The sequence below is a fragment of the Python bivittatus genome, unplaced genomic scaffold, assembly GCF_059951505.1.
Source record: "Python bivittatus isolate LINGU-HERP-01145 unplaced genomic scaffold, Pbiv_v1 ctg000700_np1212, whole genome shotgun sequence".
In the NCBI taxonomy this organism is placed as follows: domain Eukaryota; kingdom Metazoa; phylum Chordata; class Lepidosauria; order Squamata; family Pythonidae; genus Python; species Python bivittatus.
Window position 1 is genome coordinate 9,428,028 of NW_028277098.1, and position 23,983 is coordinate 9,452,010.

The 23,983-nt window shown below is 36.2% G+C and overlaps 1 protein-coding gene across 4 annotated transcripts in view; it reads left to right on the forward strand.

Annotated features, from left to right (window-relative positions):
• Positions 1-23,983, forward strand: part of CUNH1orf21 (chromosome unknown C1orf21 homolog) — a 223,797-nt gene that overhangs the window by 142,062 nt on the left and 57,752 nt on the right. For all 4 annotated transcript variants that reach the window (XM_088153995.1, XM_088153994.1, XM_007426295.3 and 1 more), the window contains 2 exons: positions 3,708-3,930; positions 23,776-23,870. In XM_088153995.1, the coding sequence (XP_088010121.1) occupies positions 3,837-3,930; positions 23,776-23,870 (189 nt within the window). In that variant the 5' untranslated portion in view covers positions 3,708-3,836. The remainder of the gene's footprint in view (positions 1-3,707; positions 3,931-23,775; positions 23,871-23,983) is intronic.

The window sequence follows — 23,983 nt, forward strand, 5'->3', positions numbered from 1 at the left end:
TGAAATATGAAAGGTCAAGAAAAGATGTAGCAGTCAAAAATGTCAACAGATATAGGAAGTGAACAAGGAAATGAACAATACTAAAATATTCATTCATCCATTCAAAATCAAAGGAATTGCATGAAAATTTAGGCCTAAGAGGAATACCTAAAAATATTATGGAAGAGATTTGATGAGGTCAAAGGAAGATGAAAAGACCATGCTGAGAATTTTTACAAATGGGATTATAGAGTGAAATATTTGCAGAACAAAAATACATTTCAGAATTAGCTCTTGCAGAAAATGAGGAATAAAGGCAATAGACCAGCTGTCAGATAGGACAGTACCATGCATAGATGAAATGCTCACTGAACTATGTAAAGCTGCAGGAAAAGAGGCAGTTAAAGCACTAATAGCAGCATGTCAACAAATATGGAGCAAAAGGGATTGGAAAAGTTTGCTTAAGAATGTGCTTGCAGAGACAAATGCTGCTAAAAGAAGGTTTTTGAAAAGGCAGAGACACATGAGGTCAAATAACTAACATAGGATGGATATGGGGAAAGCAAGAAACTTATAAAGAGGTTGATCTTTGCTTCCTTGACTACAGCTAGATCTTTAACTTTGTATGTCAGGTCAGAATGTTGAACATTCCAAGATTAATGGAAATACTGGAATACATGATTATACTCTGAAGAATCTTTACAATAAACCACAGATGGCAATAAAAATGAATTCACAGTGATTTAGTAAAGATGCATATTGTCCCCATATCTGTTTTCTTCAGTGAATATATTATCAGAGTGGTAGATTGGACGAAGTACTGGTGGCCCTACTTTGCTAAATGAAGGCAAAAAAGATGCAAAAAACCCTCATTGAAATCACAGTTAATGTCACCGTACATGCTTAATGAACTTACTGTTGACCATGAACCAATAAAGTGGTAAATCATTTTGCTTCCTTAGGCTTAAGAATAAATAAAATGGACAGTATGCTGAATTAAAAAGATTAATCTTAGAGAGGAAGGCAATGACAAATGATAAAGAAATTTAAATAACAACAAAGATTGGAATAGTTAAAACAATGGAATTTCCAGTCTGGTTCTGAAAGCTGAACACTTAAGAATGAGAAAGAAGATAAATACTCCTAAAGTATGGGTTTTGAGATAGTTAAGAGGATACTACAAGAATTATCAGTTTGATCAGTCTGGACCAAATAGCCACTAGCTGCTCTGTTAAAGCAATGATCAACAAACAAGAACTCAAATACTTTGGGCATGTGAATGTGAGTAAACTATGGTCTGGAAAATATTGTTTGGCAAGATTGAAGCAAGTAGAAGGGAAGACAACAGATATGATGGATGGGTGGGAATCAAAGAGATTATTTGAATTCTCTCTTTTTCAGTAGTAACTTTCAGATCCAACATTTGGTAATAAGATATGCCTTGCAACAGGTTGTTTAACCTCTTTGTTACTGTGGTGGTTGTTGACAGATCTGAATGTAGCTTTGTTACATCTGTTAAATGTATCCCCCATATTGATATGAAGGATTTGATTTCCTTGCATATCCCACATGTATTTAACAGAAATGTATATACATTGTACATCTGTTATTCAAGTACCAGTATTTTTTATATGGTGACTTCTGTTGCATGAGCATACCTTTGACCTTGGTATGTTGATTATGGCCAGGACCTTTATTACCTCTGGGGATGTCTGAGTAGCAGTGGAACCTGTATGTCCAATATGAGCTGGCTGAGATGGCATGCTGTGAAGGGATGACACATGCTGTGGATCTCTCTGCCCCCAGATTTCAAGAAGATGGGGGTCTCAGAGGAAGTCATTCTTGGTATGCATCTCTGTTGCTCTGGAAGAGCTTGCCCTCCCGTGTCAGGTTGGGCACTTCCCTGTTTACCATTCAGGAAGGTTGTAATGAATATGCTGTTCCACAGAGCCTTCAAAGCAGAGGGTAGTATCCCATGGGAGTAGTAGTCTGAGGTAGTGGTTGGTCAAAATGCCTGATACAGTGTTATTTACAGATGTGCTGTAGTATACTTTTAATGTTTTATGGATGTAAACTACTTGAAGTATTTCAAGGAAGCATACAAGAAGAAGAAGAAGAAGCAGCAGCAGCAGCAGCAGCAGCAGCAGCAGCAGCAGCAGCAAATCGATGTCAAGTCTTAGAAATCATATAGATGGATTTTCTCCAGGATGATCTGTCCGCAACCCATCCTTTAGAACTTCCACTCATTACCACTATAATTGAGTCCATCTGTCTTGCTGCTGGTTGTTCTCTTTTCCTCTTTCCTTACACCTTCCCAGCATTATAAATTTCTCAAGAGAACTAGGTCTTTGCAAAATGTGTCCAATGTATGATAATTTGAACCTGGTCATTTGTGCTTTGAGAACTCTGGGTTGATTTGTTCTGTGATCCATTTGTTTTCTTATTTATCCATGGTATTCTCAGTCTCCTCCAACTCCAAAGTTTAAACGCATCAATACCATTCCTATCCTACTTCTTCCATTTCCATAGAGTGTTGCAGGGAATTGCCTGCACAATTCTGTCCCTTGTTCGTATAGATATGTCCTGGCATTTGAATATGTTTTTCAAGGTCTTCATTGCTATTCTACCAAGTGCTAGTCCGCAGCATTTTTTTTTCTTGGTTAATAATTGATCCTAAATGGCAAAAGCTATCCACACTTCCATATTTTCATTGTCATTTCTAAAGCTGGTTGCTGTGCCTTGTCATTAGTTTGGCCTTCTTTATATTTAATCTTAGTCCCAGTTTTTACTGTTATGCAAATAAAAATAATTAGTGTATCATGATTTTATTTATAATTATAGCTTTCATGGAAACAGAGATACAGGAACAGCAGACCAAGTAAACAGCTGATGAGTTTGTGTAGATAAGTGCAAGATTTACAAAAAGTAGGATTGTTGAGTGACTAAACCCCCCAGTGAAGAATATGAGGCCTTGAAAATCTAGTTTATGAATGAATGATAGTATTCAGAGGTCTCTGTGTTACTTTACATTATGTAAGCATAGGTGTTCTCTGGTAGGAGACATATCACATGAATTTGCATCTAAGGGATTCTTCAGGAAGCCCATGCAACTTAAAATGATATCCATATACTAGTTATGACTACCTGAAGTTCAGTCCATGTGTGGATTTATGCTGATTCAGCAAGATGGTGATAGAATAGAGATTTGATGCTATGGTCTGATTTATAGGGATATACGGAATTGATAGTATTCAATTATTCATGAAGCTACTGAGCAACTATTTACTCAACAGTCTTCATCAATAATTGACCCTTTTCCTAAAGCTGACATATATGATAACTGTGTATTAGAAATGAAAGTACTTTGTCAATAAAGGCATCGTTTGTATGAAAATTATCTCCTTGAAACAGACACGTGGTTTGTAGGAAAGTACATGGAATAATTTAATTTAAACAATTCCTTCCTTTATTTTGTGTGTTGCGACAAAGCTTGCTAATCAAAAGAAAGCTTTGGCCATTAAAACAAACGTATTTCTTTTTCATAATTTCATAGAGGTTAAAGAATATAGATGGCTCTTTCGATAGGTAAGAATTTATATAATGTGGTTCTTGCCCACTAAGGAACATCCTTCTTTTTAGATATTTCACTGTGGAAAACATTAGTAATAGCCATTTAGCTTGTACACCTACTGAATTTTTATCTTCTTCCTCTTTTTTTATATCAACAGATTTTTAAAAGGTGTCTTGACTACAAAGCTGGAAGGTGGATTATTTTTCTAAAAAACACAAAGACCATGTGTGCACATCTGTAGAAATGGTTTGCGGTTCAGTCAAGCTGGAGTTGACTAAATGAAACTATGGGCTGTGCATCAGCCAAGCATGTTTCTGCTGTACAAAATGAAGAGGAAGCTCAGAAGGGGAAAAACTACCAGAATGGAGATGTATTTGGTGGTGAGTTTTATTTATTGCGGTCCATATTTTTACTGCAACCTTCTTACTTTCCTGTCTAAAATATATTTGTTCATTGTTTCTCAATGTTTTATTTCAAAGGATTTGACATATTTTTGGAATGCAATAGCAGCATGAATCCTTTCCACCAGTAAAATGCCAGTCAGTATCCAACTTGTTACAGATACATCCTTCCCTTATTTTTATTGTTTACAAAAGTAAACATCCTGCTAGTCCTCAGGAAAAAAATCCTATGCAATTGCAAAGCCCTGTTTGCAATCCATAGAACTGATTTTTCTAGATCTATATAAATTTATGTATGAGAGCTTCATCTAATCAAAAGTCAGTATTTATTCATGAGCAAACATATGGTTTTCTCAAAATATTTCACTTAATATGCACTTTGGGACATGATAACAAGTAGCCACCCTGTGTTAATTTTCCTTTAATGCAGCTAGAGATGGTCTGGAATAATCAATTTAAAGATGGGGATGTAAATTCACCCAAACTTGTGTGTGTGCTTGTTTTTACATTTAATTTTGCCCACTCTCTAGCAGCTTAAAATGGTACACATGGGCATCTCCAGTTATATACCATTAAAAATAACAAATCTGTGAGGAAGATTGGGGTAAGAAGTAGTGTCTGGCCAAGAGTCACATAGTAAGCTTCATGATCAATTCTTATACCACACTGGTTCTCCTCTGCTCCATCCTCAGATGCCTTGAAATGCCATATTAAAGGATTTACAAATATTCATTGTATTGGGTAGTGTATATACTTTGATTCTCTATGATCCCAGAAATGCAGGAGGAAAAGGTGATACTGATGAAAGAAGTAATCTCCCTGAAAATCTGTATTGCTTTCTAGGTCCAGCTTCTCATCCCGATGTCTATAAAAATGTGTTCAAAAGTATATGAACAGTATCTGCTGATACCTATTTTAGCAACCCTTTTCTCTTTTGAGATATTTCTAGTTATTCATGTTGGGGCTTTTACTGCAATGTATAGGCCCTTTCTTTTCCTTAACTTTTTCAGAAGTAGAATAATAATGCAAAGTTAAGAATATTCATGTATGCTTTCATATTTTTCTAGACAGTAGAAATCTTTTTTTCCTTGTAAAATGTACATTATTTTAGCCCATAGTCATGTGTCTGTTGGTGTTGTATGTCCACAGTATAGAACATATACATTCCTGATGAGTTGTTCCTTAGGATCTTGTTGAATTGCAAATATGTAAGTTAAAAAGTTAGATATATTTTCAATGAAATTGTTGATCTTTCTTAAAGTTAATGAAAAAGGGATAAACATTCCAAATAGCAATTAATGCTTAATTCTATATTAATAAGCATGTGTATTTTCAAAATCTCAGTATATACACTATTTAGAGATATTCAAGATAATGTTGTGAAGACTTCATAAACAGAATGCTTGTCACCTATGGAAGGGGAGATGATGATTGCTACATTACTATAACTGTTACTAAAAGTAACTATTACCAAGAGTAATCTCAATAAGTATATAGCCTGTATTCAGGCGAGGTTAAACATTCAGGGGGTATTAAACATTGTTCTTATTAATTGAAATTGATCACCAATAGCAATGTAAAAAATTCTGGTAAATATGAAGCAATGGGAAAAAAATCCTGTTCCAGGAACATATTATGCAATTGTTGTTGTTCAGTCGTTAAGTCGTGTCCAACTCTTTGTGACCCCAAGAACCATATCGCGCCAGGCCTTCCTGTCCTTCACTGCCTCCCGGAGTTTGCTCAGTTTCATGCTCGTTGCTTCAGTGATGCTATCTAACCATCTCATCCTCTGCCGTCCCCTTCTCCTTTTGCCTTCAATACTCATTTTTAAAAACCTTTATTTAGAAGTAAATAAATGGACACTACTGCTGCTGTCCACCACATTCCTGCTGGCCATGAGGTTATCATGAGCTAGAGCTGCAGTCCAGCAGGAGGTTCATAGCTCTCCAGATGGAGCAGAACAAATTAGGTACTCAATACTAGCAGGATATAATCAGGAAAAACTTCACATCACCAAATTACCTATTCAATATTATCTGCCCAGCGTATCGTAGAGCTTTTTCCCTAACCTGCTTTAATATCTTGCCCTCTGTGATATTGGAGGAAAGGTATAACAGTATTCATTCTGCAGAGCAAACTCTGACCTGGAGAAACCTAAGATGCTAGCCTACAAATTCGTTCAATGTCCTTTCTACAACAACCTGAGCCTTTCCCTTATAACCTCACTTTTTAACAGAAATTCAGTCTGTACTGAAGATAATCTCATTTGCTTTTTATTTTCGGACTGGAACCTTACCATCTCTAGGAGAGTTGCAAAATTTCTTTCAGCTGTCATTGCTTTATGCAGGAAACTGGTCTCCTATTTTAGATCTCATAAATATACATTTTAACACATTCTGTGTTGTTTTTTGTTTTCTGCTATGTCTCATTTGCCACTGATCACAAAAAGATAACACTCTATCAACAGTTTAGTCCTTAATATGTTAGTATTTCAATACTTTAATCATAAAATAGTTTTCTGATCTAGTTAGTTTTAAACATTTAGATTTTTGGTATTCTATTTCTGTCTATAGTGTTTAGCAGATTAATCCATTTTATTTATTTCTGTTGATCTAGAAAATTTTTAACTTGACCTTGTAACTTCTTACAAAAGTTATATAAATGCTGATTATTGACAACAATAAAATACTACCATATTCCTACTGCTTTAAGACCTAATGGAGGATGCATCAACCACTGAATCAAAAGTCAACAAAGAGGAAGCAAGAACGTGTACAAAAAGTACTCAGTCTCTCCTTGTCTTGTGAAGATGCCAGTGTTCCTGGAAGAAAAAAAACACATTTTTCTGCAGTAGGGAAAAGAAAATGGGAAAAGCACAATTTGTTTTTGTTTGTTTTCTCCATACTCTTCCCATTTCTATTTAATACTGACTCTGTGAAGTCTTAATTTAACCATTACCAATCTTTTCCTTTATACATATCACTGTATTGCATCAAATATTGAGGACTACCATAAAAACCAGAGTTTAGCAAGTCCATACTTGCAGTATTTTAATGACCAAAGTCTTATGAGATCATAAAATCTTACAAAGTTTTGGTAATTTCATCATGAAATCTTGTAAGGATTTAGACAATAGCAACAAAACCTTAGTAGATTTTAAGCCATCCTTTAAGAAATTATCTATTTAAAAGGTTGTTATTGTTTCTGCACCTGTACCGGGAAGAACCTGCAGTAGTATTACAGATTATCTTTGGACCATAGTATGGGACATTGCCTTAGTAGATCATTTAATAACCATAGTTTTCAGCTCTTGCTTTTAAAAAAATGCTCCCAAGACTTTCTTGCAAAGCCACGTTGCAATGGCTTTCTTAAAAATTAACAGGGTGGGACCTAATCTGGTCCTGGGGTGTATGCTGTTCCAAAAAAGGGAGACACTGGAGCATTCCATTGTTCATCCTGGCCATGCCAGTCCAGGTATTCTGAGAGTGATCCAGCAATTTTCTACAAGTAAATCTCCTGGAATAGATTTTTGTTTAAAAAACTGCTGGATCACCCCAGAATGTCTGTACTGTGTGAAATTCCTAATGCCTTACAATCTGCAAACTGAAAATCAGGCTTTGAAAAATAACCCTGATCCCTTCTTTCCTACATCCCTCAGAATTTAAAGATTATTTTTTGTTGTTAATAATAATAATGATGATCATAATAAACATCTGGATGACTGTGCAACCAACCATTATATATTAAATTTATATGCCGCTCGACTCCCAGCAACTTAAAAATATGCAATAACTTATTGATGTTTCCCCAATTCTCCCATAACCATAACTTCCTTTAATGTACATGGAAGATGAAGCCACAATTTATAAAGGAATTGGTTAATGATATAGTCTTTTTTCCTGCTAAATTTTCTCAGCAACATTAGTGAGTGCTATACATGCATATTTCATTCATAGATTCCATATCATTGAATGTGAAATCCAAGTGGTAAATAATGTTTTTAAATGACTGTATCTGAGAAGCACATAGCTAGGCAGGAATACTAGAAGTATTACATTAACAGTTATTAATACCTTATATCTCTAAATATTTCAAAAAAAATGTTCAAATAAAATACACATTTGTTCGAATATTAAACCATGCCAATGGACCTCACCCTCTACTCACCTATTAAATATTCTGTCTTTGGACATTGGTGAAAAAAATTGAAATATATCACATAAAGCTGCTGAATCTTCTATTGATTTAGGACAGCACTTTTTTCCTTTTCCCTGAACTTTGATAATGAGATTATTTCCCCTGTTTTGATAGAGGCCATGAAGAGTTGAGAGGAAAATATACTTATCTGTGTCTTTGTTGCTAACTTTCATTCATGTTGAACAATATGGCAATAAGTGGTTTTCTCCTCCAAGGCATTAGTATATTGCCAGATAAACATCACTTACTATTATTCCCTCCATAAACCAGGGACACATTACTGAGTATATATAACTCAGTTCTTAATGTTTCAGTGTGTGCCCTTATTGATTGGATCAGCTTCACTGGCAGAGCAATTCTTGTTGTGAGGTTGTGAGATCCAAAGCTAGAGGGAATCTTATTCAAACCCTTGCTGGATTACTGCTGGCTGGAAAGATAGAAGGGTGGAGTAATTCATTATTCTCTTTCTTTTAAAATGTATTGTCTTTGGTGTTGCTAAACAATTTCCCACCTATTAATGCAAATGGGAGAAAATAATCTCTTGCAGGCTATAAGGCTAGTATAGTTCTCCATCCTCTGAATCCAAGACTATGAAGCAACACATGCCCCCAAACCACTTCCTTTTGGTGATCTCTGTTGGAACTATAATGCTGGAAAAGTATGGGATGCAGAACTTTCCATTGCATCGTGGAAAGAACTTGAAAAGAAAGAGGTCTGAAAAATCCTATCACACTTAGGATGCCTTCCAAGGACCAGAGAATTGCTGCCTTGATACATGCTGTTAAAAATATAAGTGAGGTATTAGTTGTTGTTGCCCAAAGAGGACAATTTGAAACTTATGTATAAATGTGGATAGTTTTCTGTTCTTAAAAGTCAGTATTTTGGAAGGTGAAACCTCTACAAAGTTTTATCTTCAAGCATAAGAAATGTGTAATGGACAATCAGTTTGCAGGTTTTCATGAAATATAACTTAGAGTTTTAAACTGTGCAAAGTATTCTATGTTATTGTATGAAATATTCTATAAAACAGAAAATATAAAACGTACTGTAAACACTTCTGATGGTAATGGGGGGAGTAGAAACTTTTTTTATTTTTATGCAAGGAAATGGATAAGGTTCAGTTTGACCCTCTCAAGTAGAATTTTAAAATGCTAAGTATTTCATCTATTTAAAGCACATTTAATCTCAGGCCTAAAAATATACAGAAAAATTCATGAAAAATTGAATGTATCTCTGTAAAAGATGATGTTAGTGTCCGACTAGGGCTACATTTTCCTCCAAAATAGCACTTATAGGTAGTCCTTGCCTAACGACCACAATTGGGACTGGAATCTCGATCATTGAGCGAAGCAGTTGTTAAGTGAAAGGCCTACATGACTGCTTCCCTCAACTACTGCAATCTGGGCACTCCCAGTTCTGATCATTAAGTAAGCTCCTTCAGCAGACACTCTTTCACTCCATCCTCTTTCCCCTCCCCTCTCTCAGTGGTGAATGGAGCACCTGAAGATTTGAGCTCCATAACTACCCAGTGCTGGGAGGTTTCCCCTCTCCTTTCAGCGCTGGGAGTTACAGTCTCCAAATCTTCAGGATTTGAGCTCCAAGACTGCCACTGCTGAAAGGAGAGGGGAAACTTCCCAGTGCTGGGCAGTTATGGAGCTCAAATCCTGAAGATTTGAGATCTGTTCTTTCACACCGCCGCGTCCCCTCCGCTTGCAACCTTCCCTGCCAGCTTCCAATGGGGAAGCCAGCAGAGATCGCAAATGGCAATCACATGATCGCCAGGTGCTTGGCAATTGGTTGTACATGTGAGCCGGTTGCCAAGCACCCGAAATGGGCCATGTGACTATGTTGGGGGCAGTGCAATGTTTTACAATGGCCGGAAGTGCTTTACAGGCCATATAGCACCCTTTCCAAGGCCGTTGTAATTTCAAACTATCATTAAACAGTCATTAAGTGAGGACTACCTGTATAGGACTTGAGTCTATATGTGCTATTGATATAGCTCACTTGAATAAATAATTGATGCTATTTCTCATATAATAATCTGTGATTATATGACCTTGTTATAGCAGAGCACACTCATCTTTTTAATCTGGTATCTTCCAAACTATTTAACTTTCCCTCTAAAATTCCCAGTTTGCACCGCCACTCAGTCTGATTGAGATCTTTGGACAGAGGCACTTTGGGCAAGGCCACGGAAAGTTTTCAGTTCCTTGGAATGCATGTCTACCTTTTTTTTAACCCATTCATCTATTCAATTGTTTGGTATTAATATTTAACTATGTTTAAATTAGCAATATGTATATTTAATGCCTTTCTAGTTCTTGTTCACAAGCATTTTGGTGCCCCGCTGGAATAACATGGTTGATATCTGCCCTCTGATTCATAAAAATTCCAAACTTCCTGGAATCAATCAGATAGGAATCACAGGCAAATAGACCACAAGCATAGGCATGTTTCTTGAAAGAAAACATACTCGTGCTGAGAAATGGAGAATATCGCTTGAAATTTATTGTGTTTCACGTTCTATTAAAGTCACATTCTGAGTTTAATTCAAATAGAATTTCATATTAGTCTGTGCAACATTGGACAAAAAATAATTACTGCTTTATTAATATCAGCTACCTTTTAGCAAAGGGAGTTTGCATCCCTTGGGAAAAATCTTTTGGTACAACATAATGAAACACAGAGTTTTGTATGTTTGAAATTAGGTAAGAATTTTCTGTCTCTGAAAAAGGTTCAGAGCTCTCTGTGTAACAATCAGTTTTACTTAACCATTGGGACTTGGAATCATTTCAGTTAAACCATATTGTTCTGTTAAACCAGACCCAAACAGTGCAAGCCATCAACATGGAAGAATGTTGTCAATGGAAAGAGAGCAAACAATTTAAATGTTGCATCCGTTTTTCCTTTTAAAAATTAGCAGTAATTTTGTAGAGATGTTTTAAGGAATTGAATTAATGAAATCCAAGGAGAAGAAACTTGCTGTGAGAATAACACTGATTATCCAAATGAAAATATAATTGTTTAAAGCACAGAGAAACTTTATGAATAGAGGACTGGAAAACCATTTGATCTCCTTACAACTGAAGAAACCATTCCTACGTTGGCTTATTTTCATTAGAGCGCTTTTCTGGGGTCCAAACGTAGCTCTCAAAATGAGATGTAGAAAAGGTGATATGAGGACAACTCTGTAAGGTCCCAACTGTTATTTAGCTTACATCTGGCTGAGAACCCCACAATACCATGTAAGCATGGTTGCTGTTCTTCTCTCAAGTTTGTAGCAATTTACCCTTGGAAAATTATCCAGTTACAATAAGAATTAGAATGGAGGTGTGTAAAGCTCTCCAAAAGAAATTATTACAAGCTTAGAGGTCTTTAGGTTTGTCTGAATTACAGCATGAAGAGAGGATTGCCGTTCTTGTTGCAATATGTCATTAAGCAAGCCATGCTGACTTGGGATTTTCAGATCTGAACCATCTGGTTGATCTCAGAAAATCATTAATTGAAAATGGAAAGCCTATTTGTTTTTTAGTTTTGTTTTCAGCTGTCTAGATTTTAAAAGAAGCCAAATATCTGTATCATTTTTGCAAAAAGGGGGATTTCATTAATTCATAATGAGCTCTTTAACCATTAAAATTTCTGTTCTATATATCCCAGTGTTGATATACAGTGTTATCTTCCAGCTGAAAAAAGTATCTGAGATAAGGCTATTATCTATTTGAAGATAACTACCTCTCCCTCTCCCTCTCCCTCTCCCTCTCCCTCTCCCTCTCCCTCTCCCTCTCCCTCTCCCTCTCTCTGTGTGTGTGTGTGTGTGTGTGTGTGTGTGTGTGTGTGTTCCCTTTTATTTATCAAATTTCTAATCTGTCCAATTCCAAAACAATGCTTTGGGTGCTTCATGAGATTAAAAGGAAAAATGAAACAACATTATTTAAGAAAAGAGGATAGTCATCCTGAGGAAACAAAAGGACACTCTCCCATATCGCTCTCAACCTAACCCAAGACCTGGAGAAAGAACCAAGATTTTAGGGCTTGCTTGAAGGCAGGTAGAGTGGGGGCAAATACCAATCTCTATGGGAATGCTGCTCCAGAAGGGTAACTCTGTGACAGAAAAGGCTGTCTTTCTAGTCTGACCAGATGACATTGCTTGATCAATGGGACCCAAAACATTTGCACAAAACAGGCAGACACTATGAGAAACAAGTGGTCCCTCAGATAACTATGTATGGCTGTCCCTATGCTGTGTATGACATTGTAGGTAATAACCAGCACCTGAAATTGTATCTGCAAGTTTCCTGGCAACCACTGCAGCTTACAAACCAGAGGAGTTGCATCAACAGTGAGACCTGCTATTCACTGCTAGTGCTGCTGCATTCTGGACTAACTGGAGATTCTGAGTGGTCATCAAGGGCAGCCTCATATAGAGCGTGTTGTAGTAGTCTACCTGCAAGGTGACTAGGGCCTGAGAGACTGTAAAGGGGAGTCTCTTAGACCAAGGGTGGTGACAACTGGTGCTTAAGTTAGACTTGTGCAAAGACTTCCAGGTCACAGTTGCTACTTTCTCCTTGAGCAGCAGAGAGTCCAAGAGAGCCTCAGATTACACGTGGTCACCAATGGGGGAGAGCAACCATATTCAGGACCAAAGATGGATTTGGACTTCCAGAACCAGAAGGTCCAAGTACCCCTAGGCACTCAATCTTGCTAAGGTTGAGCTTGAGCATGTTCCTCCCCATTCAGTCCTCAGCAGCCTCCAGGCTCTGGGACAAAACCTTGACAGCATTTTTTATGCACAGTGTAAAAGTTCTGCATCTTTTGAATTCTAGCCTGTCTATTGCCTAATCAATGGAAATTGTTATGGTAAAGCTATTTCATTTAGCCTTCTTGTAGTTACTTTGAAAGTAATAGGTAATGGTTGCACGGATTAGTGGTGGTTGTTTTACTAAGGGCCCTTTGTAAAGTAGTACAGGTAAAACGTTTGTAGAAATAAAATTTAGAAGGAATACTACTAGTCTCTATAAAGGTATCAATATTAAAACACTCCGTTTCTTTGGAGTTCTTCATTATTATCCATCGAAGTGCAGTAACTATTATTCATAGTATATGATATCATCTGGGTCAGTGGCTGCATGATCAGCTGTGAATAAAATCAGTTTCAAAATGATATCAGGATAGTTGCCAATAATTCTTATTTAAAAGTATGCTTAACATCTGCAGCTTTGGCTTTCAGCAGTGTGATTTCCTGAGTTCTCCTATTTCAGCTGGGAATAGGCTACTTACGTCAGCAAGTTCTGCTTCTGAATTTAAGCAGGTTCATGTCTAGTCAGAATTGGGAGTGGGGAACTTAGAATTTTGTTGGCAATGCTCTGAGCAAAAGGCTCTTATCAAAAAAGCAGGGTTTGTTGTTACTCATTTATTTCCTCAGGTGCCCCTTCCCTATAGTTGGTTCCATATGCCCAATTACTATTTTCCAGTCACTGGTCTGTTGCCCCTTTGATAACATTTCAAAGTGCTTTTAAAAAGACATGATAGATGGCCTATAGAACGCATGTCATGTTCTATGATCATATTGCTGATAATGTTATTAATCAAGTACTAGACAGTCCTGTATAGCCATTGTGGAATTGATACTTTAATAAATGCAAAGCAAACTCCAACTGAAGGTCTGAGTAAACTTATATAATCTTAACATTTGCCACTTCTCTGTTATTTCCATGTGATGAGGAGAAAACAAGAAAAATGTATATAAATGTACTTAGTTGTGTGATTGAAAGGACATTGTAGTTCTTTAATCTGGAGTAATTGCTAGGGACCCTAAGTAAAGTTGGAAGGCAAGCAATTTTTATAGTATAGAGTAAGTTTCTGAGAATCCACTCCTGACTTCAGAAATTAAGAAAAAAGTAGACTAGCTAATATACAACCACTGTTTGTTCTTGATTCTTTGTCCAGTTTTTATATTCAGTTTAAATAATCTTCTCAGTTTATTAGAAGAAGGAAAGCATGTAGGAAAGGAGTATGACCATATGACAAATCATACCATGTGTATGATTGTGCTTGTGTGTGAATCATGCCTATAAAACAATCAGAATTGTAGTGTTACCTTTAGATTAGTGGAAAATAAATAATTGAAATTTTCTTTGAAGCACACAGATTATTTCAAGGCTTGGAATGGATGGTCCTCTAGCAATTGCTGAATTTTAATTCCCAGTATCTTTTCTTACTGTCTGTTTTAACCAAGGGTTCTGAGAGCTATTGTTTGTTTGTTTATTTGTTTATTTATCATATTGATGTGTCTGCCCATTTCATGTGACTTGACTCTGGGTGGCAGACAAACAAACAATAAAAAACAAATTTAAAAACATTCAGGAAGTACAAAAATTAATATTATTATAAAGAGGCTAAGAGAGAGCATTAGAGTACGAACAATGGAGCCACCGCACCAGATCACCATTCCTTAGTGACCACCAAGGCTTCAAGGGACTACCAGAAGGTCGGCAGAGATCGGACCAGTCTCACCTTGGGAGGATGAGATCAGAAAGGCAGCACTGATGGACTGTCCATTTTAAATGTGCTTTTTTCAAGTTTAAGCCATTGTGTTTTTAAGCTCTGTTCATTTTCAGATGTGTGGCATCAGTGCAGTTTACCCCAGAAGCTAGCACCGTCAGCTAAAACAGACATTCTTCCACTGTTCTAAATCAAGGAACGCTGTTATTTTTATTTAGCTGTATAAATAATAACAGTACAAATGTTATGGGTTGTCTCATATTGGGTTTGTATTAGCATAAAAAAGAGGCGTGAAATGGTAAACTCCTAAATATAGGATGTTCAATATTTGGGGGCATTGCTTGCCAAAGGCTGCTATAATTGTGTAGTGCAGCTTCTTTGCTTTTGGTATATTTTGTAAAACACATGGCTAAATATAGAGAGCAAAGCTAATCTTGTATCCCATCTTTCATTATTTTGTACATGACTAAAATGTCAATGTGTGCAACAGTTTGTGCTCCTTTTTATAAATAAGAACTAATGAAGCAACACCAAAGTTGCATTTATTTGGTACTAATAAAAACAGTGCAAGTTGTTACGCAGAGCATGTATTTCAATTTTAGATGTGTACCGTCAAGTAACATACCCCCATATATTATTTGAAATGGTAGCCCATTGCCACAACACAAGTTTTTTGTTTGTTTATTTGTTTTATGGTGAAGGGGAATTCTTAGTGCTTTAAAACCAAGAAGGAAAATTGTCATTAAAGATGCTAGTGAATCGCTGAACTTCAGTGTATTTGCTATCAGTGGATCAGTGAAATATTATTAGGTAAGATGGGTCAAGTTTATCAAATATTACATAATGTTCAACAATCAGGTGTATAACTGACAAATCACCATTCAAATTAGATTCATTTGATAGAAGAGAGCTCCTCACTTTCCTGTCTTGCAAGTGTTACGAGTGTACACAAGTAAATACTGTTTATTTAAAGTCAGGCATTCCTGACTTGTATCATTATGCTTATTTTCACAATTCTCAGATTTTTACGTATGCTGTTTTCTGGCCAGGCCATGAGCAGATCAGATACATTTGCTTTCATTTCACCCAGCCACTACTGTATTTAGCATCTGTCAAAATCCTGATATTAGTGGCTAAAGATGCTTATTAGGCTGTGCATATTAGGCTGTGCATATTTAGTTTTGCATGTTCTGTCTAGTGCAAATTCCACTAATACATACTTTTTGAAATCACGTTTCCCGAATATACTGTATTTGTACATTGATAAATAATTTGGTCTGAGATGCATAGGTTTTTATGGAATTTTTGAGTTGAGAACTTTATTGCAAAGTCTGAGGAACACAGAATCTGAGTGGAAACTCTGAATATGTCTTGGTCAGTGTGTGCTTTCTAGGCCTGCTGAAAATAAAAGCTGAATTATTATATTGAGCTGAGGTTTATACATGAGTTTCAGGCTACGAATTGCAGTTAAAAATGAGCTGGGATAAACTTGAACAAAAAGGTTTATTTACAACCAGGCACTCACTCAGTCACTCTTTGTAAAATTTCTACTGTCCCAGTCTATGTTGTGACCCTTGTCAATTTAATAGTTTTCCAACTATATTTGAAATTTTGAATTGTAGATATTTGAAATTTTGTTACAACTGCTTAAGGTTTCACTGCTATAGTAGAGGTGAAGGAATGGTTAATTTTTTTCAGGATTTTCCTACCTTAAATTAAGTATGTTAAGTATGCTATTTCCTAGATTCATTTTCACCTGCTAATAATTGTTCTAAATGAGTACTTCCCTTCTTCCCACCAGCGTGCTTAACTCATTTTTCTTCATATTACTTTAATACCTTGTCTGCTTGTACTTCTCCTCACACTTGAAGCACCCTATGCTCTACTTACAAAGGAAGTCATTACTTTCGGTCACCTCATTTTTGCAAACCAGATGGTGAGTTGGGGGTAGCACATGATGCTGAATCCCATATAGTAACAAAAATGTTTTCAACCTCTCCTGTTGAAACTCACTGTACCCGCACATATTTCTGAACAAGAGGAAACATAATACTTACGTTTTAAACTGATTTTAAAAGATTTCTCTGTTGTGTAGTTCACAAGTTCTCTACCTTGTGAAGTACCTCTAAAAGTTCTTGGGGACATCTGGACTAGTAGTATCTGACTGATAAAGTCTGAATTTGTGAGAACTATGCTGCATTCAGATGCATTTGATCTGGTTCATGAGGTGTGGTTTTCATTATTTTCTGTTGGACACATCTCTGTTAGAATCCCTCTTTGTGTTGGAGCTGTTTCTCATATTGCTTCATTTATCATTTTTTCCCCCTTATCTTGTAATTGGTTCAGTAGTACTTGGTGATGTACTCATTTATCACTGAGACTGGTATTAATGGATGCCATGCTACTTCATTATGTTGCTATGGTAGCATTGTGTGGTGGATTTTTTTTTCCAGATGGAATTCTTTAGCTATTTGTATGCAGATAATTATATTACAAATAAATGTGGCTGTTTCTCTAAACACTCATTTTTATTTATTTGCATTTGTTTCATCTTTATGTCATATTTTTAGTGTTTGAATTTTACATTTTGAAAATAATTGTTTCATTAAAAAAGTTCCTGGGCAGAGTTGCAGAAGTGGTTTGCCATAATCTTTTTCCAGAATGGTTTTCTGACCTCCTGGCTTAGCTGACAGCCCTTAAATTCCCAGATGATTTCCCTTCCAAAAACTGTGATGGACCCTGCTAAGCTTTTAAGATCAGACAAAATCTGCATTTTTGTTTGTTTTACTTCATAGAGTTAGAGGAAAGCTTGTATATGCCAGTCCTCCCCAGATTGCTGCCCTTCAAATGTATTGGCACTGTGACTCCCAGAATATTGAGCCAGCATGACATTGAGCGTGCTGGATGGGAGAAGGCTGTAGTTCCCATACTTCTGGAGAATGCTGGGCTACGCATTGCAATTGTAATAAGCCTAGCTTTTTCCTACAATTTTGTACAGTAAATCTGTCCTTTTATCTGTTCTGTATCTTGACAACTATTCCTGTTTCATCTGTTGTCAAAATATATTCCCCAGAATTACAAAGGTAGCCTTAGTGTCCTGTTTTTACGTTTCTATTAAAACATTTTGAGTAACCATCTCCATTTCCCCATTAGTTGGATTTAAGTAGAGCAGAAAATAGATTCTTGTATTGATTTGCTCGTTAAAGTGACTTGCTTTTTCAGTTTATTTATTTATTTAAAGTATTTAGCTGCCCATCTTAAAATCAAACTCTGGGTGGCTTACAACCCACAAATAAAACAATATATGCAGCAATAAAAGAAAAGAAAAGAAACAATAAAACCAAATACTGAAAAACCAGGCATCACAACCAGCCTTCCCTGATGCAGTCCCAACATTCTCATCCCACTCTAATTTCACCGTATCACAACACTTGGGGGAAGAGCCAGGTCTTAAGTGCTCTCCTGAAGGTTAAGAGGATGGGGACTCGTCAGATCTCAGGGGAAGGTGTTTTACTGGGTAGAGCCTGCAATGGAGAAGGCGCTCTTCTGAGGACCAGCAAAATGGCAATGTTTAGCGGAAGGGACCTGGAGTGTGCCTACCCTGTCTGCTCTGGTGGGATGGGTAGATACCCTCAGGGAGGGGCGGTCCTGCAGATAACCTGGTCCCATGACATGTAGGGCTTTAAAGGTGATAAACCAGCACCTTGAATTGCAGCTGGAAGGAAACAGAGAGCCGGTGCAGCTTGTGCAGTAGGGGTGTAATATGGGTGAACCTAGAGACTCTCTGCACTGTGGGTTCCTGACCTGTATATAGGTTTTGCATAAGGACAATGAGATGTTCTGAGATTCCCATTTTTCTAAGCACACTCCACAGCTTGACATAATAAAAACAAAGACCTTTTGTTGTGGGAAAAATACCCACATAAATAAAGAACCAAAGCGTTTGGAAATAGATGCAGCAAAGTATTTTTTATTGGAATGCAGAGGTACAGTGATCACTGGGCTCCTTGCCAGAGGAACACAGAAGAGCCCCAAAGCCCTCAAGGTTACTGATTATATACCTTCTGAAATGATACATAGGACTTACAAAAGCAGCATAAATTATAGCATGACCTTTATAGAAGGAATGTAGAATCTGATAACAACATGGGTTGACCTTATTATGGGCTGATCCGGTGCCTCTACATTCTGCTCTTCAGAATGGCTCCAAGCCCACCCTTTTTATTGATTCTACACCTTCTGACATAAATAATGTCCTTTATTCCCATATATTGATTCCCTTCGCACCATGGAAAAAACAACCATCTGGTTTTTGTTATCTGTCTCCTTCCCTTTCAGGTTCATTAGGCAGTCTCAGTTTTCTTGCTCTGTCTATCATGCACTTCAGAATCAAATATGTAAGAATAAAAGATTATTTGTGCCCCACACTTTCTGTAATCAGTGAAGCACATACTGATTTATTTTTGATATTCTTTGGCTTTCTCAATTATCCAATATGCATCAGCAATAATATCTCATATTTCTTGGCCTTTTCTAAAACCAGGTTAAACATATGACATCTCTTTTTCCATATAGCTCCAATCTTCATTGAGTGATCCTAAATATTATTTTGCTAGTATGTGAAATTAAGAATATTGTACAATAGTTTGCACACCCTGTTAAGCTTCTGCCCTATATAAGTGCCTGCTTGGTTTAGCTGGCTAGCTGAGATGACCTTCACACCTTGGTTGACACTGCTGGAAATGTATACTCTCAGTATATGTTCCTGGCATTCTTCATTCCTCTCACCCAGGAACATCCCCCTGCCACAGTGAGGACTTGGTGGGTGCGGGTAAACCCTTGAATACATGGTATTATTTAGAAGATGAATTATGAGTATTTGTTCTGATTTCAATATTTTCACATTAGAGATAGTTTAATGCTCATAGTATTAAGAACTTTGGGGAGTTCAAACGTTTGACAATATTTGAATTGTTAGAAGAAATAAAAATGTATATGTATTATGCACTTTTGAACTGATTGAAAAAATGGGAATTTCTTTTTTATATAACTGGGGGAGAGAGGTGTGAAGAAACAGCAATCCAAGTTACTGATCAAAGTTGGAACAATGTCAATAATGGGATTTGTATTTATTTTTTTAAAAAACTAAAGGTCATAGTAATAATCAGTAAAAAGCCACTATGGATGTTAAGACTTTGAAGTATAAAACACCAACTAAAGTTGCCATTACCTTGTCTTCTCTGCTCTTACTGGTTAGTTTATTGGCCAGATATTTTCAAAAAGTTATAAATTATTTGAAACCACTAGATAAAATTATAGCAACTTTGATTTTATAGAACTGTTATAAAGAGAAAGTCTGGTCCTAAGTCCCTAGAGATAACCTAGTTTCAAATCTTCTTTAAAATACTGTAAATCACTGATAACAATATCAGTAAAATTTGGAACCACATGTCTACATGATTGTGATTAAAAGATGGAGAGTGCCAGGCTCTGAGTGAATATTTGTGTGCACATGTATCTAGATTTCTATGATACTGGGGAAAATGCAGCCTTCCTTGAAGATTTTGCTATTAGGTGTTCTAAAGTTCATTGTAACATATAGGACACCCCCTCTGCAAGGTTGTTCTTGACTCCACAGAATATTAGATAGTAACTCTGTGGTTTCCAATGATAGGCTGTATGATGGCTTTGCTTAACATAGTTTGACTAGTATCCCAACTCTCATTCTGATAACAATTCCTACTATGTGTTGTACAAATCATTTCCAAATGCCAGGGCAGAAACAAACTCTCATTCTGATAACAATTCCTACTATGTGTTGTACAAATCATTTCCAAATGCCAGGGCGGAAACAAATGTAGTCTCTACTTATACATACCTATATGGATTGCATTTTGATTAATGCAAAAGTCAGAGGCAAATATGTGTGAAAGTGAATTATTGCAACAGTTACCAATTGTGATGTTGACATCTGAACTAAAATAATACTTATCAGCCTTCTGGAAGTCCAGTTCTTGAATTTAAAGTGCATTGGACCAATTCCAGGACAGTTATTTATACTTGCTATGATTCTTATTATACTGCTATAGGTCATAATTAGTCAGATATTTCTCTTAACACTGACAGTCAAGTTACCTAGGAGACACTTTTGTTTTCTTACCAAGGAAGTAAGATTTTTCAAATTACCTTTGGCGGTGATTCTTCATTCTGACAACATACATTTTAATTGTATTTTTCTTAGTGGGGCAGAAACAAATTTTTCTAAAGTAGCAGAAATCTGTTGAACTTATAAGATGACATTGTTTTTTAATGTTCTGGGAGGTAGGAAGACACTGGTAATGTTTTTCTGGTATGCTGACTGGAAATTCTAGGTCTAGGAATGTTACCAAATTTGGAGAGCACTAGATTGAGGAAGGCTGTTCTACAGAGATACAATAGTCCACCATGAGGAAATAAAAATGAGCAGCCTTTAGTAATAATTTAAGAGCCCATAAAAGGTAGCCTACTAAGAGATTGAACATCTGAATCTTGTGCATTTTAACTTGGAGTTTCCTGATTATGTAATGTGACTTTAATAGAAGGACTAAGACTATATTTTGACTTAGTGTGGATCTGATGTACTTCAAATTTGTACTTGCTCAAATAATGGCAACATTGGTATTAAGTGTGCATATATTCATCTCAAAAACTTCTGGAAGCCCCAGTTTGGGGAAGGCTATGTAGAGTTCTGTTCAAGAGTCTTTCTAATCGAGCACTATTAACCAGTATGGTGTAATGGTTAAGATACTGTATACGACTGGGGAAATCCAGGTTCAGGTTATCTCCTCTGTTGAAATTCACTTGGTGGCTTTGGGCCAATCACTTTCAGCCTGAACTATCTCAGAGTTGTTGCTATGGTGATTGAATGAAGGAAGATTCCCATGTAAACTATATTTAATTCCTGGAGAACAGGATATTTCAAGGATATATATCAAGTAGGTAAATAAAGTAAACATCCTATTTCCACAGTGATCAACCAGGTCCTTGAGAAAACCCAACAACAGAATATGAGCACATTAGAATTATGCTACTATTACTGTTATCCAGCAAGTTTCCTTTGGCAATGATTAGATTTGTGATAGAAGAAATGGCAACAAAGAGAGGAAGATTTGGGGAAAAGTAGAGTCATTAGGAAAAAAATGAAAAAGCCAAATAAGGTAGGACAGTGAGCGGGGAAGGACTGGAATATGCAGCAGTCAGATACTGGGTCAGTCTCACAATGCCAAGGCCAGGGGCCCTGGACAGTCACAGCCACTTTGGACTTCTCACATTGTTCCATCGGTAATACCATAGATGGCATCATGAAAGTTTTGTAAATGTGTGAAGTATTTCCTTCCATGAGTTCTGAATCTCCTCCTATAGAGCTTCATTACTAACACTGGGATTTAGTTCTATGAGTAAAATGGTCAGTGGTCAGTCATTGCTATCTTGGACCACTAGTTAGGATCTCTTTCCTCAGCCTGAATTATTAGCTTTGCTTAAATTAAATCACATTTGCTATTTCTCAGTCCCTTTGGGTGGTGAAACTTTTTTTTTTAGCTGCTTGCATTTTCTTCTTGTTTTTATCTCCTTTGATTATGTAGCATTATCTCAGAAAGGTTTAAAGTAGATTAAAGATTTTATGGTTTTGAACAAAATACAACTGAGTTTGAAATAGAATTGTGTGCTAATGATGACCATGTTATTGCAAAAATGTATAAAGTTTTGCTGAAAAATAACAAGTGAAAGAATGTATGATAAAATGGGCTATAAATGTAATTACATACAAATGGATCAATGGGAAAATACATGGTTGAAAGGATTGAAATTTACATTATGTTCTAGCCTTAAAGAGAATTTTTATAAAATGATGTATTGTTGGAATTTGTCACCAGAGAAATTGTCTAGAATGTATAAAAGTACTTTGAATCTTTGCTGGAAAGGTGAACGACATGAAGGGACATTTTACCATGTTTGGTGGACATGTAAAAAACCCAAAAATTTTTGGATACAAATACATACACTAATTCAGAAGATTTTAAAGGTTAAAGTACAACTGAAACCAGAGACTTTGCCTATCCCTTAGTCCCAAAAGAAATTAGGAAAAAGGTCATGGAACTTTGTTTTTTTATATATGACAACTTCAGCGAGACCGTTATTTGCTCAAAAATGGAAAGGTTCGACAGTACCCACAATGGAGTAATGGCTAGTAAAGATGATAGAACTTTCAGAGATGGCTAAATTAGCTTTCTTGATTAGAGAAAAAGCAATATCTACATTTATGGCTGACCGGAAACCCTTATAGACTTTTTGCATGAAAAGGAAAAAAATGTACTCATCAAAACCACAAATCGTGATTAGAAAAAAAATGGATAATAGAAAAAAGTATTTTCTTTTTGTAATCATAGAGTAAGAGTTAATTTTATAATTGTATTTGCTGCAAAAGGAATCAGAAGCTGCTTTCTTTTTCTTTTTCTTTTCTCTTTTTATGCTTTGTAAAAAATAGATTATGTAGCATTATCCATAAACTTGCAAGTTTGCTGCTTACTTTTTACTTTGTGCTTCAGATTATTTAAAAGTAAAATTTAAAAGCATCATTCTCAATACTGATCCTGAAAGGACCCACTATTTTCTATCCTTCCTTTGTGAGAACTATCCATTAACCCCTGTTTTGTTTCCTTTTCTTTAATTCATTGCCTCTCTCTGTATCCCAGCATATAGCATAGATATATGTTAGAGAGATGCAGTTGGCCCACCTCTCTGGTATGCTTTTCAATTGCATATACTAGGTAGGTGTGCTCAGAATGATATTATAGGCACACACTTGCCCATTCAATTATATTTTGAACTGGGGTCATTGAAGAAATATCAAAGTACTCTTAACATACTGACATACTTGAAAGGTTTTTTTTAAATTGTTCATTCTGAGTACTATTTCTAATCCTTAAGGAAAGTACAGAAAATTTTTTTGTTAAGCTGCTATTTGACATTATGAAAAATACATAGATTGTTCTCTGAAAGCCATTTATATTTTCATTTGCCGTAAGCCTTACAGTTTCTATTACTACTTCTTATGTGTGGCTTTTTTCTTCTCTCAATTTCCAGATGAGTATAGGATCAAACCTGTGGAAGAAGTCAAATACATGAAAAATGGGGGAGAAGATGATCAAAAGGTAGCTGCCAGAAACCAAGAAAACTTGGTAAGTGTTGAATATTATTATTTATTTAACAAGTTGGATGCTGTTCTGTGTTTGCAGTGAATGATGAACTGTGTAGAACACTTAATACACAGAAGAAGAGCTTTCTTGAAAAT